Source organism: Suncus etruscus, chromosome 18 (assembly GCF_024139225.1).
Source record: "Suncus etruscus isolate mSunEtr1 chromosome 18, mSunEtr1.pri.cur, whole genome shotgun sequence".
Classification (NCBI taxonomy): domain Eukaryota; kingdom Metazoa; phylum Chordata; class Mammalia; order Eulipotyphla; family Soricidae; genus Suncus; species Suncus etruscus.
The window spans coordinates 17,160,088-17,176,951 of NC_064865.1; the positions used below are offsets into that span (position 1 = coordinate 17,160,088).

The window sequence follows — 16,864 nt, forward strand, 5'->3', positions numbered from 1 at the left end:
TGGGAACCACATTTTGGGGTTGGATTGGGGTTGAACCCAGGCCTACACAGACATCCGCTCTCGCCTACCTGCTCCTGGCCCTTTACCACCGACTAGCAGAAGCCAAGAGCATCATCCCAGAGTCGAGGCAGGCTCAGGGACAGAGCTACACTGCCTAGAAGCAGCTGGCCCTGGCCCACCCCAGGGAGAGAGACCAAGTGCCAGGGCTGGGTCCTGTCACTGCCAAGGATGGGTGGTTTCTGTTCCTACCACCACCAGCCCAATCAGACCCTATTCCATCTGGAGAGAGCACTGTGGGGAGGGCCTAAAAGAAAACAAGGTGGAACTTGAAGTGGACAGTGCTTCTAGTGACATGTCAACTCTGCAAGACCTAGATGAGGGACCAGGCTGGGCTGGACAGTGACTGTAGGTGGTGGGGATGGAAGAGCCCTGGAGCATGGGAACCCCAAGTGAGAGGCACCAATTCAGGGGATAGGTGAGGGTGTGGGACTCAGGTATTGCTTTCCTTGCCCTTGGGCCCACTGGCCCTGCTCTCCCACACCAGGATATGTATGTCCAATGGAGGGGGTCCCTCCCTCCCAAATGTCTCAGTGAAGGCTTGAGTATCAGAAAGGAGAAGCGAGCTCAGCTCGGACCAAACACCATGGACAGGCCCCATGAAAGGTCTTCCAGGATTCAGAAACCCCTCGCTGGGTGAGTACCTGCGGGGACAGAACCCCTGATGGTGGTGAGGGGCCCTGGAGCAGTGATGAGAGCCCAGCCCAGTGTCACTTCATGATTCCCCATCCATCCCATCCCTGGTTGCCAGGAGATGCCCCATTGCCAGGCATAGCATGGCCTAGGAGAATTAAATTGAACCCATGCAGGTCCGATCCTGAGTGTTCATGGACACCCACCCACAAATGCCCTTTCTCAGGCTGGCCCCTCATCTGCCAGCCACTGGCTTATTTAGGGCCGAGCCCTCTTCCCCTCCTACACCCCATCTTTCTTGGAAGGACCAGACAGGCAGCACAGGGCACAAATTCCTTTATGGGCTGCTGGTGGCTGACAAGGTGCAATGATCGGGCCCCGCAGCAGTGCAGGAGCCATCTTGGGGTGGGGCAGGACAGGAGTTATGGGAGCCTCATGAATGACTTCAAGGGCTTGATCTCCCCAGGAGAAATGCCAGGAGTGCCCAGGTGGTGACCACGCTGCAGACCCTGTGAGACAAGCACAGGTCAGGGGTCGTGGAGCACAGGCCTGCCTACTCTCTTCTTTGGCATGCTGGTCCCCAAATGCTTCCTCCTTCCCATCCTCACAGCACCAGCAGTGAAGACAGAATCTCCTTGGAACTCAAGTTTCTTCCAGAATCTTCCATGGAAGGCAGCCAGCAAATGTGAGACCAGCCTTTCTTCTCTGAAGCTCTCCTGCCCCCCATCTCTGCCTGGGTCTAAAGCCTGTCTCTAAGACCCCCCCCCAAGTCACCACCAAGGATCACATGGGCCTGTATTACTGTAGGGGGCCCCACTGCCCCTCAGTACACCTGACACCTCCCAGGTCAGGGGCTCAGTCCCCCATACTCCTGTCCTGGGAGCCAGGATCCAGTCTGTCCCACTCTTCACATCCTGGGTTGCCCCATGTACTAAGGCCCATGCCCATGGCAGGTGACCTTGAGCAAGGCCCCAAGCGTGGTTGGTACCTCCTGGGACTCAGGAGAGCAAGACAGGCCCCACCGCCCACCATAATTCAGACGAGCCACAGCCACTCACTGAAGGAGACAAATGATGTTGGGCGAGTGTCGCCAGTAGCGGTACAGGGACACCTGCAGCGTGGGGTGGTCCCGGTACTCCTTCAGGATGCTCCGGGCACTATGGGATAGAATGGTTGGGCTCAGGCCTGCAGGCCTGGGCAAGGGGCCTGGAGAACAGGACAGGGACCAGCACCTACTCCTTAAACTTGTTGGTCAGGAGCAGGAACTGGCCACGTGCCAGGCGGCGCACGTCAAACTTGCAGAGGTTCTGGAACACACAATAGACCTGCTGCTCACTGACCCCCGGCCACTGGTGGACACTGAGGATGAGGATGGGGGGGCGGATGCTGGGGTAATCTGGACCTGAGAAGTTCTGAAAGACGGGAATGAAGGAATGAATCTGAGGTTATCTGAACTCAAGCAGTTCAGAAGACAGGGCGATGCAAAATGTCTCACCCAGCCTGTCACAAGGCACCCAGGCCCATCTTGAGAGCCAGGGGGGCCATCTGGGGTTGGCAGGGGCAAAGGGAGGTATCCCCCATGAGAGGGTCAGGAAGAGAGAAAGGTCATGTATGTGGGGACAGTGTGAGCAGTGCCCCTCCACCCAGTTTGGGTGTCTGTGGGAAGCCACCAAGAAACCCCAACATTAGGCTCAAGTAATAACACAGTGGGGAGGACATTTGCTTTGCACATGGCTGACTTGGTTCATTCCCAGATATCTCAGATACTCTCTGAGCACTGTCAGGATTGATCCCTGAGTGCAGAGCCAGGAGTAAGCCCTATTCCTCACCAGGTGTGGCCCCCATCAACCCCCTCCCCTTCAAAATAAAACACCCAGCCAAGACCAGAGCGAGGCACTTTGACAGTTAAATACTCACGATCTTTGGGACCCCGGCACGGATGAGGTTCACCTGGTTCACGTAGGGAGCAAGCACATCGAGGTACAGGGGGAAGGAAGGTGCAGGGGTGGGCATAGCACCGCTAGTGGCACAGACAATGCCAACGGGTCAGCATGGTGGCCTGGCCCATGTGCTGTGTGCACTGCTCCTCCCAGCTCTGACTTCTAGGGACTCATTCAAGGGTCCAGGCCAAGGTAAAGTAGCTAGGGGCCACCCCAGAGCCATGCCCACACTACATCATCTTCCCTTTTAGTGAGCCCACTGAAAGGAAACCGGAGAAATCTTTTTTTTTTTTTTTTTTTTTTTTTTTTTGGTTTTTGGGCCACACCCTGTGACGCTCAGGGGTTACTCCTGGCTATGCGCTCAGAAGTTGCTCCTGGCTTCTTGGGGGACCATATGGGACGCCGGGGGATCGAACCGCGGTCCGTCCTAGGCTAGCGCAGGCAAGGCAGGCACCTTACCTCCAGCGCCACCGCCCGGCCCCTGGAGAAATCTTTATCTGAGCTGCAAGCCTGTCCGCTTGCTGTTCTATTGCAGAAAGGGCAGTGCAACCCAGCCCAGGACCTCTGAGCAAGGCTGGGTGTGATGCACAGAATCTCTCCATTCTACCCCATCTCCTGGGCCCTGCCCTAGGCCACTATTCCTGAGTGGTCAGGGAATCAGTCAGGGCTCAGAGAAGCCAGCACCAGGCACAAGATGCATCTAACATGAGAAGCATCTCACCGCTTGTGGCCCCTGGGCTGCCAGGGGTGGGTAGGGTCTCGCCCATCCTCAATGGGGAAGGGTCCAAAACAGGCTAACTCAGGCCAGCATGGAGACAGGCAATACACTCACCCATGCACTCTCTGCAGGAGCAAGTGGGCTACTTTCAACAGAACTGTGGAGGGAAAGGCCAGGCCTGTAATGCCCTGGGCGCCTCCCCCCTGGGCAGCCCCGCTGGGGAGAAGAGAAGGAACACAGTCTCGGTCAGAGTCAGGAAGATGGGCACTCACCCGATCCGCAGAGGAAGGCATCATATGCAGCTTCGTGGGGGTACTGGGTTTCCACTGCAGGAGAGAGGAAGTTGCACAGTGATTGGAGCAGGTCCAATCCGCTTCCTGTCCACCTACCTTGCATGGATATAGGGAACAGTCTCCCCACCCTATCTCTTCCTCGGAGTACCTAGTGGCCCGGCTGGGACTCCCTCTATCGGGGAAGCACAAATGGACTCGAGTCAAAGGAACTGAAGAACTCTGGACAAGAACTGGGTGCTGAAAGGAGGGCAAGTGATATGCACTAACAGTACTGCAAACCAATGTGTAAAAGGAAAAAAGGGAGAGAATGAGAGTGCATGAGAATGAAGGAAAAAGTGCCACAGAGGAAGGCAGGGGGAAGGTGGGAAACAGAGGACTTTGGTGGCGGGAAATGTGAAGTGATGAAGGGATGCATCTTGGCCAGTGACTGAATCTCAACCATTAACAACTTTGTAACTCTGTTCCATGGTGATTAAATTAAAACTTTATTTAAAAAGATATTAAAAAATGGAGTGGGGTTCCAGAGAGATAGCATAGCAGCATTTGCCTTGCAAGAAGCTGATCCAGGACCTAAGGTGGTTGGTTCGAATCCCGGTGTCCCATATGGTCCCCTGTGCCTGCCAGGAGCGATTTCTGAGCAGAGAGCCAGGAGTAACCCCTGAGTGCCTCTGGGTGTGGCCCAAAACCCAAAAAAAAAAAAAAAAAAGATGAAAAAACAATAGAATAGGGGCCAGAGAGATAGCATGGAGTAAGGCATTTGCCTTGCATGCAGAAGGTCAGTGGTTCAAGTCCGGCATCCCATATGGTCCCCCAAGCCTGCCAGGAGTAACCCCTGAGTGCCGCTGGGTGTGACCCAAAAACCAAAAAAAAAAAAGGAATAAAAAAAAGGCAGATTTGTCCTCCTCTCCCCAGACCTACCGTACTTCTCGCACTTGCTGGCATGAACGATCACAGGCCCTGAGCTCTTGGAGGGGTTCAAGTCACTGTGAGGGGACAGGTGAGTCTGAGAACCACAGCCCTGCAGTGAAGAAGCAGGGGCTGGTGCTGCCTCCTAGAGTGCCTGACACCCACACTGGACTATTCCTCCCAGAAATCCACACCACAGGGTAGCACTTCCCTTTTGCAACTGCCAGAGGAAGAGAAAGACTGGTATCAGTATCCACCATCTCCTGTTGGCAGGAGAAAGCAGGACACAAGGCTCTTACTGGCCCACACGGTGCCAGAGGGGCCCAAGAAGATGAGGACACCTCTCTTCGAGGCACCTGCCACAGGGATATCTGCCGCAGGGACACACTTAACAGGGGCGGGGGCACAGACTTACTACCCAGGTAGCCATAGAGCACAGCCCTGGAGACTCCAAAGAGAAGGAGGGGGATCAGGGGAGATTGGGGGCACTGAGCTCTGTCCTGAAGTCCTACAGTCAGAGGACATCACAGACTACTTCCCCTATTGTGGAGTTCTGCAGAGTGTCCAGACAGCACCCAGACATTGTGGTGCTGGGGTACAGGGTCTCTCACTTGGGTCTACCATGCACCATGCTGTCATGGCTAGGCACTTGGAGCAACAGGTACAGGGGACCATCCTGACAGCTGGACTCTCAGCAAACAGCCCTGGCAGTAAAGTCCCACTCTTGAGAGCCTTCCTTATCGGGAGTGAGGGGGGGTTAGAGCCCAGCTAATAGGGCCCACAAATATCCCAGTGGGGCACTCCTGCGTCCAAGAACCCCTTCCTTACCTGTTCAGGACTTGATAGACTTCTGAGAGGTTGGAGGCTCTGGGGAAGTTGAGTTCCTAGAGAAAGCCAGTAGGGAAGATGTTTGTACCAGAGAGTGATCCTGGCTAAGGGGAAGGAACAAGCCTGACACCCCACCCAGCTCCTCACCCCCATCCCGAACAGCACACCCCACAGCTGTGTCCCTCCCTCGCTACCTTCCAGATGTCCTTGGTGACATTCTTGGTGTCAATGAGGACGGGAAAGAGGCTGTGGATGTTGATCTTGAACTGATCATAGCTTTCTGAGGGCCCAGAGAGTACCAGTGAGTACAAGGGGGCGAACCTCCTGCCTCAGGAGACCCCACGTGGGCTGGTCCACAGCAAATGTGTGATGAGTCTGGCCAGGGCACCCAGACCGCTAAACAGTGGGTGTTTCTCTATCTCAGACTGAACAGTCAGCCCCACAAAGATGGTTCCTGGTGCTGGAAGGAGCCTGGGCCTCCCACACACTAACCCGTACCCAATCCACTGAGCTCCCCTCGGTGGTCAGATCGCCTGGCTGTACCCAGCCCTGGGTGGGCAACATGGACTCGTTCAGGGTAGAAACGGTGTGGCCATCACACAGACCCACAATGCCACTTCCTGGGTGGACAAAAATCACTCTCCCGGAGGGTACAACCAAACTCCAGGGGAGAGCACAGCTAAACTCCCAGCAGAGGAAGCAGTGGTGAAAGGGAGAGAAGGGCCTAAGCCTGCAAAAGACCGAGTGATGACGTCTGTGGGGTGGGGGGCAACATGGCAAATGAAGCCCTCAGGGCTCCTGGAGACTCCCCTGGAAGGAACTGGGAAAGAAGCATCCCTAGGTGCACCCACCTGGCAGCGGCTGGAAGAATTTCTCATGCAGGTGAAGCAGGTCCATCATCATGTTGTGGCCCACCAGGGGCTGCTTGGAAGGAAGTGATGGGATGGAAGTGGGTGGGTTTTACTGAGGGACAGGGCGAGACAAGGACCAGCACCCTGACCCCTGTCCCAAGGCACAGATGAAGTCCCCCATAGTCCCAGAGCAGAAAGAGTTCCCCAACCCTGCTACAGACCTGGCCGCTGGGCACTTCTTCCAACCCTCTTCCAACAGCAGTGGTTGGAAGGATGGATGGACAGGAAGGGGCCTCGCAGACAGAGAGGCAGCTGCCATCATGGCCATGGGAACCCCTGCTTTGATTGTTGCCCTAACCCAGGCTATAACAGGGCCAGGCAGAGCCAGAGCAGGCAGGAGCCAGAGGCGGGAGGCTCAGCCAAGGGGTGACCAGAAAGGAGGATGCGGACCAGACCCTACCTTCTGGGCCTTCACCAGCATCTGGAAGAAAACAGAGAAGCCACGGGCCGAGAGTAGGATCTTCTCCCGCCAGCAACTCTTGCGCTTGCTCGATGCGTTCTCCAGGTACCAGCGTTGCTGCTGGCTTACCTTCTTCACTGTCACCTGCGGGCATGTGGCCTGAACCAGGGCTTGGAGGGAGGCCAAGTGGGGCAGGGCATGGGATGAGGGCAGGCACAAACTCACCCCCTGGTCCTTTAGCACTGTCCAGATGTTAGGAAGGGCCTGGTGCAGTACCAGCTGCACTTCGAAGGCCTGGAAGCCTGTATCGAGGAGATGGCAGAAAGCCATGGGGTTGCAAGGGGTTTCGAAACACTGGCTTGTAGGGGACCAGGGTACACAGGGTAACAGGGAACCATCACCACCCACATCTTTCCTCCTCAGCACCCAGAGACGGGCAGTCTTTCTCTTTCTATTGACAGTCTTTCTCTTTCTATTCCTGCCTCCCTACAACCTTTCCTACTGCTTGATAATCTCAGATGTCCTTCCCCTTTTGTGTCGGAAAGCACCCACCAGAAATCACAACCATCTCCAGTCATCACAACATAAAAGGGAAAAGAAAGAGAATTAAACAAACAAACAAACAAACAAACAAACAGAAAACCACCCAGGGACGGATCCTGGGGGTACCTGAACAGGTAGGCAGCTCTGGTGCATGTGACGGCAATCAGGGCTCCCTCAACTCCGCCCTCCAGACTTCACCTCACCCCAGAAATGCCAGCACAGATACCCCAGATTCAGGGTCCACCTTCTGCCACTCAGAAACCTCCTACTAATACCAGATCTTTCCATTTTGTCCACCTGGGTTTAAACACAAGACTTCCAGGGATCAGTCCTGTAGCCTATTACTAGAAGTTTCTCTGAGCTTGCTGGACACTGCAAATCACAGGCATCCTGCCCCCAGCAGTGGGGAGCCCCAGAGTGAAGTGCTGCTAAACTGTAGATCCTTCTGTCACTGACAGTGGTATTCTCTTCTTTGAGATAAACAAGAGGGAGGAGACAAGGTCTGGATGGTTTTAGGAGGAAGAATCAAAAAAAAAAAACAACAAAAAAACAAAAAAACAGAAGCCAGGAAGTAAGTGCAGCATTCTTGAAGCCTGGTCCCTCTGAAAGTGAGGGCACCAAATGTCTGTTGTGTAGGCTACAGATATTGCCATGTACCAGATTACAAATAAAAGCTACCCCTGGAGGGACAGAGAGATAGTACAGAGGGAAATGCATTTGCCTTGTACACCTCTGACCTGGGTTTGATTCCTCAACAACCCACATGGTGTTTGAGCTCCACTAGGAATGATTCCTGAGAGCAAAGACAAAGACAAGAGTAACCCCTGTGCATCTCCAGGTGTGCCATTCCCCAAGTTAAAAAGAGGGAGAAAAAAAAAGACTACCTACCAGATAATAAAATTCCTTCAATTAAAATTACAAAGAGGGAGCTGAAATGACTGTATAGCAAGAAGGGCACTTCCTTTATATACACTGACTTGGGTTGATCTCTAGTATCCCAGTTGGTCTCCAGAGCCTGCCAGGTGTGATTCCTGAGTGCAGAGCCAGGAGTAATTCCTGGGCAAGGGGTTTGGTCAAGTGTGGGCAAACAAAACCAAAAATGTACAAAACAGGACCCAAGCGGTGGCAAAAGCAATAGGGTGTTTGCCTTGCACACACTGACCTAGGATGAACTATGGCTCAATCCCCCATTGTCCCATATGGTCCTCCAAGCCAGGAGCGATTTCTGAGCTTCAGCCACCCCCCAAAAAAAGTACAAAACAGGTCATTATTAAGTCTCCCTAAACAGCTCTGGATTCAGTATGGGAATCTCAAAAGCAAAAGTGATCCTGCTACTCCCTTAACAAAAAGGACTTGTATGAAAAACAACAGCAACAACAACAAAAAATACATTCCCCAAAACAAAAACAAAAATGCACTCAGTGAGCAATACTGTTTCATGGGCTGCAAGTGTCCCAGTACTGAATAGGTCCATCGTGTCCTGCCATAGATGGGTCCTGACAACCAGGGCAGGGGGAGGGATTCAGCTCAAGGCCTGGAGACCAGCAGGAGGGGACTGAGCAGCTCCTCAGAAGCGCAGGTGAGTCCAGAGAGGATATTCTGGAAGCCTCTGTGTGGGAAGCCCCAAAACTGCATTAGTAAGTCCCCTCCATGGTGCTCTAGGATCCCAGCAGGCCTGCAACCTGTCTCAGCTCAGACCCACCAGTGAGGACTGCCAAGTAACCAACAACACTTCACAGAAGGCACCTGAGAGACTCCTGAGGGCACCCAGGAGGAAGGCAGGACCAGGAGGCTCCAAGCCAATGGGGAAAAGCTTTGAGGACCCTGTGTGTGGCTGCTAAGTTGGCGTTTCAGGACCAAAGCACTTGCACAGCAGGGAGGACACTTGTCTTGCACACAGCTGACCTGGGTTCAACCCCCAGCATCCTATATAGTCTCCTGAGTCTGTAAGGAGTGATTCCCGAGAAGCCCGGGGCATCACCAGATGTGGTCCCCAAATAAAAAAAAAAAATTCCACTTTTGAATACAAACTAAAGACCAACTTATCGATTATGTCAATTCATTTCAGCATCAGAGCAGTTTGCTATAGAAAAAAAAGGGCACACACACATATTTCACACACACACACACACTGGGTGGAAGAGCCTGCAGTTTACTATAAGAAAAAAAAGGGCACACACACACACACACACACACACACACACACACACACACACACACACACACACACACATACACACACACGGTGGAAGAGCCTGCCAGGGCAGCATCAGCATGTCATTGGTGGGATGCAGTGGTGCCCAAAAGGCCCATGCCAGGAGGTAATGGGTATTGACAGTGGTGACCTGCAGGACCCATGCCCACCTGCAATCCCAGGCAGGGTCATCCAGTCGCCTTCCTTGGCCAGGTCTAGCCACCTCGTCACTTCGTCAATCACCACCTTGATTTGGTCTTTATCCAGGGAACTGGAAAGGGGCAAAAGCCAATGTAGCGAAAAGGGGTGTGTGTGTCTGAGCCGAGGAGAACAGGACTGAGAGGGAAGATGGTGTGTCTGAGAACCAGGTAGGGAAGTTCTAAAAGCCAACTGGGGGTTCTGAGAGCCGAGCCAAGTGGGGGTGGGGGTCCAAGCCTAGGGCTGCCACTACTTCCAACCTTGGCCTGGCCGTCAGGCCACAGTCAATGCTCAGACCCTGTGGGGCCCACTGAGCCACTGCCCCAGGGCCCTCAGAAAGGCCAGAACTTGGGGCCTTGTGATACTGAGTGCACACCCCAGTCCATCCAGCCCTCTTAACACCCCCACCCCATCACAGGCCTCTACTTCTAAATCTGGGAGTTCAGCAAGAACATGGGGCCTCAAAGTCCACTGATTCCTGAGTCTCAAGCTCAGAAAGACTGGAAAAAGGTCTTGCAGCTGCCACAGAGCAGATGCCAGACTTTCTCCAGGGGTCAGCTCACTTTCTCCAGGGGTTAGCACTGAGCCTCTGTTGGTCCAATTGAGCTCCCAAGCTCCAAGGCCAAGAATCTACAGCCCAGGGCCAGAGTGAGAGCACAACAGGGAGGGCATTTGCCTTACATGAGGCCAACTTAGGTTTGATCCCTGACATCCCACATGGTCCCCCAAGCCTGTCAGGAGTTATTTCTGAGCACAGAGCCAGAAGTAACTCCTGCAATTGCTGAGCATGGCCCCAAAACAAAAACAAACTGATTTAAAAAAAATATTAAAAGGAATCTGGGGCTGGAGAGATAACACAGCGGTTAAGGCATTTGCCTTAGACACAGAAGGATGGTGGTTCGAATCCCGGCACCCCATATGACCCCCCGAAGCTGCCAGGAGCAATTTCTGAGCATAGAGCCAGGAGTAACCCCTGAGCACTGCCAGGTGTGACCCAGAAACCAAAAAGAAAAAAGAAAAAGAAAAAGGAATCTACAGCCCAAAGAGTGCTCAGGCCAGCTCAGAAGGACATAGCCAGTGGCCTGATCCTATCACCAGGGGCAGCCAGGAAGGATCTGCCCCAAGGCCTCAGTTTGCAGCGAACATGACACAGCAGGGTTCCCAACAATGGTTCCTAACCATCCCAAGGCCCTCTCTGAGCACAGGCGAGTCCACAGACCCTGTTTCCCCAGGTCTGGACAGGAGCTCCAGAGTCTGGAGGCACTGCAGCCTCACAGCTTTTCTCACAGGGGTACCCCAATAGGCCCAACCCTACCTGCGCACCGTCCAGTTCCCTGATAGGATGCTGTGCTTGATTCTCTTCTCCTGCTCCTCGTTCATGTATGGGATCCCATTCTTGAGAAACTGCAGACAGGCCGGGAGTGGGGGGGGCATTTGTTGGAGCTAGGCTGGGTAGCCAGCCAAGCCAGTCCCCAATCACCATTTGGAAGTTATAAGGAGCTGCAAACTGGCCTGGCTGTACCTTGTTGTAGTCAAAGCCGTACTGGTTCAGAAACTGGACGCTAGAAGCCTGGAAGGAGAATTCCGAATCCAAGACCCCAAATGTCGTGGGGAAGAGAAAAAAGTTGCACGAATGGGCCAAGTACCTGTGTTTGAGATGAGGTGGACATGGGGAGAAAGAGCTGAGACCGATTTTCTAACTGGCCCACAGGACCAGGGAGATACTTCAGAGGGCTACTTCAGATGAGCTTTGCCTACTAGTAGCTTCAGGCTGGAAGCCCCATATTGCCAGACATTACCCACAAACCGAAAATCAACTCCTCCACCCAAGCAGCCAAGAATCAGTTCAGTGGTGAGGAAAGAGTAGCAGGGTCTGATGAATAGATGATATAGAGGGGCGGCCAGGGAATGCCCAATACCCAAGCTTCCTTCCAGCTAAGGGAACCTGGGAGCCCCACCACCCATGCTGTCTCACCCTTTAACCCCCCCCCATAGATTACCAACTTCTGGGGGATCCCAGAAGCTACAGGGAAGGGGACTAGGCAGGGACCCTGCTGTCAGAGGGATCTTTAAGGGGGAAAACAAAACAAAGTGAGGGGAAGAGGAGGAGACAAGAAGAGGGGGCATCCAGGGCTAATAAAGGGGATTCGGAATCCTGGAAGAGAGTTGGCAGGGTGCAAAGGGAAGAGAGAATTGGGCCAGGTCCACAGGCTTTGCCAAAGGTGTCTGTGCATACTTGTTGGTCTCTCCTTCAATACTGGAGAACATGGAGAGTCCTAAGGGAATAAAAGAGGAGGCAGTGAGTCCTGGGAGCATGTGGACAATCAAACACCAAGCCTAGTCACTTCCAGAAATGCCTCCAAGAGGACTGTGGGTGGCCTCGGAATAAGAAACCCCTTCACTGAGAGCAAGGACAGACTGCAGGATTCAAGAGCAGAGCACAGGGTCTGCAGCAGGAGACTGGGTTTGAGCCCCTGTATCAGGGGTCCTGAGTACTGCCAGCTTAGTCTCCCCACACATACAGACCCACAGGTATAGTTTTTAAAATACCCTTTTTAGTAAAAGAAGAGGGTCAGAGCAATAGTGTAGCAGGGAGGACATTTGCTCTGAACAGAGGTTCGAGTCCTGGGATCCCATATGATACTCGAGCACTGCCAGGGCAAACCCCTGAGCACTGCTAGATATAGCCCCAAAACAAAAATTAATAAAGGATTCCAATCACAAGTATTATATTGTAATTCTTCACACTGAAGTTCATTTTCTTTTTTTTTTTTTTGAAGTTCATTTTCAAGTCACTGTGGCTGGTTCTTTAAGCACAGAAATATTAAGTTAATGACTTATGACTTTAAAACCAGAAAAAAGGACAGAGTGAGACCATAGCAGGGAGGGCATTTGTCTTGCATGCGGTGAACCCAGGAATCCCAGGAGCCTGTCAGGAGTGATTCCTGAATGCAATGCCAGAAGGAATCCCTGCTAGGTGTGGCCCCAAAACAAACAAACAAACAAACAAAATATAAAGCACCAAAAAGCACCAGGAGTGTGGTAGAGCATTCCCTTACAGGAGTGAGACCCTGGTGCAATCCCAAAGACCAAAAAGGAAGTGGGAGGGGCCGGAGCCATGGCCAACTGGAATGGAACCAGGTTCAATCCCCAGCATCCAATATGGTCCCCCTGAGGGGCCGGAGAGATAGCTTGGAGGTAGGGTGTTTGCCTTGTATGCAGAAGGAGGGTGGTTGAGTCCTGGCATCCCATATGGTTCCCCGAGCCTGCCAGAAGCAATTTCTGAGCATAGAGCCAGGAGTAACCCCAGAGCACCACGGGTATGACCCAAAACAAACAAACTAAAACAGCGGGGGAGGGGGGGGGAGGGGTAGGGGGAGAGAGGGGCTAGAAAGTCAAATGTGCTCTTAATTGCTTTCAAATGTGTGTTTTGCTTAAAAGACAAGCACATGCAGAGGTGAGAAGCAGGGAGAAGACAAAAAAAGGTCTATGTGCTCTCTGCCCAATTTCTTTTTATTTTGCTTTATTTTTGTTTTTGTGCCACAGGGAGTTACTCCTGGCTCTTCGCTCAGAAATCTCTCCTAGCAGGCTCAGGGGACCATATGGGATGCCCGGGATTCATCCCGCGTCCATCCCGGGTCAGCTTCGTGCAAGGCGAAAGTCTTACCGCTGTGCTATCTCTCTAGCTCCTCTTCCCAATTTCTGAGTCTCAAGAGAGAAACCACAACAGGAAAAAGAGTGAGAAAACACTCATACTGAAACGGTCACAGCTGGACCACTGCTTCATGAATCATGAATCCATGATTCCTCCTGAGCAGAGAGCCAGGAATAACCCCTGAGCATCACTAGGTGTCATTCAAAAACAAAAGGGCCAGGGCCGGCGAGGTGGCTCTAGAGGTAAGGTGTCTGTCTACCTTGCAAGCGCTAGCCAAGGAAGGACCACGGTTGGATCCCCCGGCGTCCCATATGGTCCCCCCAGGCCAGGGGCAATTTCTGAGCGCTTAGCCAGGAGTAACCCCTGAGCATCAAACAGGTGTGGCCCGAGGGGGAAAAAAAAACCCGAAAGGGCCCAAGAGAAAGGATGTTTGCCTTGCATGCAGCCGACCCAGTTTCAATCCCCAGCACTCCCAGATGATCTGAGCCTGCCAGAAGTGATTTCTGAGTTAAAATCAGCCCTGTGCAATCAGATGTGGCTCCCCAAAAAAATCACACACAGTACTTGGGGAGGAGGGAATCTGGGGAACACTCACCAATCTGGCAGATGGTAAACTGCTGCACACTGCGCCGGGTTTTCAGGTACCACTCAGCCGGCAGGTCAAAGAGACTAGAGGTCAAGGAGACCAAAGAGACCCTTCAGCCACCCAGGACTACGCTGCCTCTAGCCATCAGGGTGTGTTCTCTGCAGCCAATAATAATCACCACAGGACTCCCCAAAAGTCCGGCCTCCCAGTCCCTTTGGAAACACTGCCTGCAGGGGTGTCCTGCCCATTCAAGCTCCAGTTTTTGTTTTTGGTTTTTGGGCCATACCCAGTGGCTCTCAGGACTCACTCCTGGCCCAGCTCCAGGGGCCCATATAGGATGCCACAAATCAAACCCAGGTCAACTAATTGCAGGTAAGAAATGCCCTCCCCTCTGTACCAATCACTTTGCTCCCCACCACCACCCTGAGCCCCACTTTTACCTGATCTGCTGTGGCCGGGCCAGGTTGGAGCGCAGGCCTGTGAACTCGATGTCCAGACCTACGACGGAGACACACACACACCTCAAAAAAGAACCGAGTCCCCCGGTTCAACCTGACCAGCGGACTGAACTGCCAGATCGTTCCCCAACTATGTGGGGTTCACTGTTGCACGCATGTCCACCAAACCGGGCCTGCTAGGGCGGTGGTTCTCCCTCTCCTCGGGCCAACCATCCTCTCCCCAACCCTGGGGCCTGCATGGGACACAGTGGAGGGACTAAGATCTCAGGCGCCATACCCACGAAGTCCGCGCCCAGGACCAGCTCCTGCAGCAGCGGGAGGTTCTGCTCGAACTCATCAGCGCCCACGTCCATGGCCACGGCGCTCAGCCACGCCCGATGCCACCTGCAGCCCCGTACAGCCACGCACTTCCGCAGCGACCTCAATAGGGCGCACGCGCAGGGCACTGGGTGGGTGGGTCCTGATGGAGGTAGGCCCAGCCTTTGCTGGCAGAGAGCAGAGCCCGATGTCTTGCTTGTCGTGCAGCTATTTCAGCTCCTTTCCAGGGGTCCCAAGACTGGCACGGACATGGGGTGCCTGCCGGCAGGGTTCAGGAAACAATGCTCTGCAACTGGCACCCATTGTAGCAGCCCCTCTTCCTACCTTGCCATCAGGGAGTCCCTCCTTCCCTGCCTCCCAGCCTGGTCAGCTTCTTTTAAGCATTTAGAAAAACTTTGTCAAGTACAAGTTCTTAGTCAAAGAGATAATAAGCAAGAACACCGGATATCTGGCACCTGGAGGGTGTCTGTCACAAATGGGATGTTAATGACCATGGTAGGGTTTACAGAGAGCACTTGACATGTGGGAGGCCCAGGGTGGCGCCAATTACTGCTGGAAATGGCAAAAATAAAGAGGCATAAAACCAAAAATGAAACAAAACTGCAGCCCCCCCCAAAATAAAAAAAGCAAAAAAAATAAATAAATAAATAAAAACTGCAGCCCATTAAGGGGATTCTATTCCTTCCCCCAAAACCCGCTGTGCAGTGATCTTGCCCTTCTAGCCTGTGGCTTCTCGAGCCCTTATATTACTCACATGCAAGAACGATCCTCCCTGCCCTCAAGTTGTTCCATATCTTTTTTGTCTTGTTTTAGGGCCACAGCGGGAGTTGCTGGGGAGTGTTGTCTGGCAGCGCACAGAAATTGCTCCTGGCAGGTTCGGGAAACATAGTATGCTGTGGATCGAACCCAGGTTGGCTGCATGCAAGGCAAAAGCCCTACCTGCTATGCTATTGATTTGGCCCCTCTGTCCCAGATCTTAAGCTCCAACCAGATAACGTGGATGCCTTTTGAGAAGTCCCAGGTCATAGTGTCCAGGATCCGTGATGGTAAAGTCCTTGAGTTTGTCTGCACTGTACACACGTTTGTTTAAGCTCCCTGGTCATGAGAAACAGCATCTCCAGGAAATGGGGGCTTCATCAAGTCTAAGACTTTGAGTCTAGGAGTTTGAAGACAAGAGTTGATAACCAACTGGTCTCACGTGACTGGGGTTAACCTTCCCTAACTGGGGCACTGCACTCCTGAGAGGGCTTGCTCCCTACCCCACCTAAATGTCCAGCTTCCTATCAAAAAATCTTAAGGATTCTGGACTTCTCTCAAGATTACCTTGAGGGATGAAGCAATAGCACAGTAGTAGGAGTATGGCATTTGCTTTGCATGTGGCCGACCTGGGTTCAATCCCCAGCATCTTCCAAGCATTGCCAGGAATAACCCCTATGCATCTCTGGGTGTGGCCCAAAAAACAAACAAACAAAATAAAAATTTGATGTAATTACAGTTGTGGTCTGCTGGCCCTCAACCAACAGTGTTACTAGGAATATAGGAAAGAACTTTAGAGGCTATCCAGGTAAAGTCGAAGAAGGCAAGTTTGAGAAACTGCTCTTTTTCTGCAGAGAAAAATCCTTAACTGCATCACTGACAGCTAAATTCTATTTTTTCCATTTGCAAAGCAATCAATTCAATCCATGGGCTTCCTATGTCCTCCCTTCAATTCTATGTTTGTTTTAATAACCTTCTGGAACCATCTTCCAAGTGAGACTCCAACTGTTCTTTTAGACGAGGAAAGAATATATTAGAACTATGATGTATAATTTTTTGGTTTGTTTTTGGGCCACACCGGGAGGTCTGTCAGAAATTGCTCCTGGCAGGCTCAGGATAATCTCTTCTCTCTCTCCCCACTGTCCATTTCCAGGAGTAGTCCCTGAGCACAGCGGAACATGGCTTCAAAAAACAAAAGTAGCATCCTAAGTATGCACACTATACAATACTTTTACAATATATAATTGTGTTCTTTCGTGGGAGTGGTAATTGGGGGGAAATGTTTTAGAAGCCACTTTTACTGCTTAAGGTTCTTTCTCTTCACATTTGTCTGAAAACAGAAGTTACTACTAATGGTGTCAGCCACCATCTGCCCAAGCTTGAGTTGAAGGTGAAGGAACTTGAAGCTCCGCCTCCCTCTTGACCCCCCTCATAGATCTGACACCCATTTAGTCCTTGCACTCTCATCTG

The 16,864-nt window shown here is 52.5% G+C and overlaps 2 protein-coding genes across 5 annotated transcripts in view; one reads left to right on the top strand and one right to left on the bottom strand.

Moving 5' to 3' along the window:
- TCP1 (t-complex 1) overlaps positions 1 to 16,864 on the top strand; it is a 130,514-nt gene that overhangs the window by 98,450 nt on the left and 15,200 nt on the right. The gene's annotated exons all lie outside the window — the stretch shown is intronic.
- Positions 1,017 to 14,818, bottom strand: PNLDC1 (PARN like ribonuclease domain containing exonuclease 1). The gene is made up of 19 exons (XM_049765467.1): positions 14,598 to 14,818; positions 14,303 to 14,360; positions 13,872 to 13,945; positions 11,858 to 11,897; positions 11,144 to 11,267; positions 10,937 to 11,025; positions 9,594 to 9,694; positions 6,912 to 6,988; positions 6,687 to 6,830; positions 6,227 to 6,296; positions 5,570 to 5,655; positions 5,376 to 5,431; positions 4,560 to 4,624; positions 3,621 to 3,674; positions 3,463 to 3,505; positions 2,608 to 2,710; positions 1,927 to 2,102; positions 1,749 to 1,847; positions 1,017 to 1,199 (listed from the first exon to the last, which is right to left on the bottom strand). The coding sequence occupies exons 1-19, from the start codon at positions 14,671 to 14,673 to the stop codon at positions 1,136 to 1,138; spliced, it is 1,599 nt and encodes a 532-aa protein (XP_049621424.1). The 5' UTR covers positions 14,674 to 14,818; the 3' UTR covers positions 1,017 to 1,135.

What these genes read in the sequence shown, in the direction of transcription:
- PNLDC1 (XM_049765467.1), bottom strand. Translation starts at nt 14,673, where the DNA reads ATGGACGTGGGCGCTGATGAGTTCGAGCAGAACCTCCCGCTGCTGCAG. An exon ending in ATTGAAGGAGAGACCAACAA is followed by an intron (nt 11,268 to 11,857) that starts GTATGCACAGAC and finishes TCTCAAACACAG; the next exon opens with GTACTTGGCCCATTCGTGCA. An exon ending in CAGTGCTAAAGGACCAGGGG is followed by an intron (nt 6,831 to 6,911) that starts GTGAGTTTGTGC and finishes ACATGCCCGCAG; the next exon opens with GTGACAGTGAAGAAGGTAAG.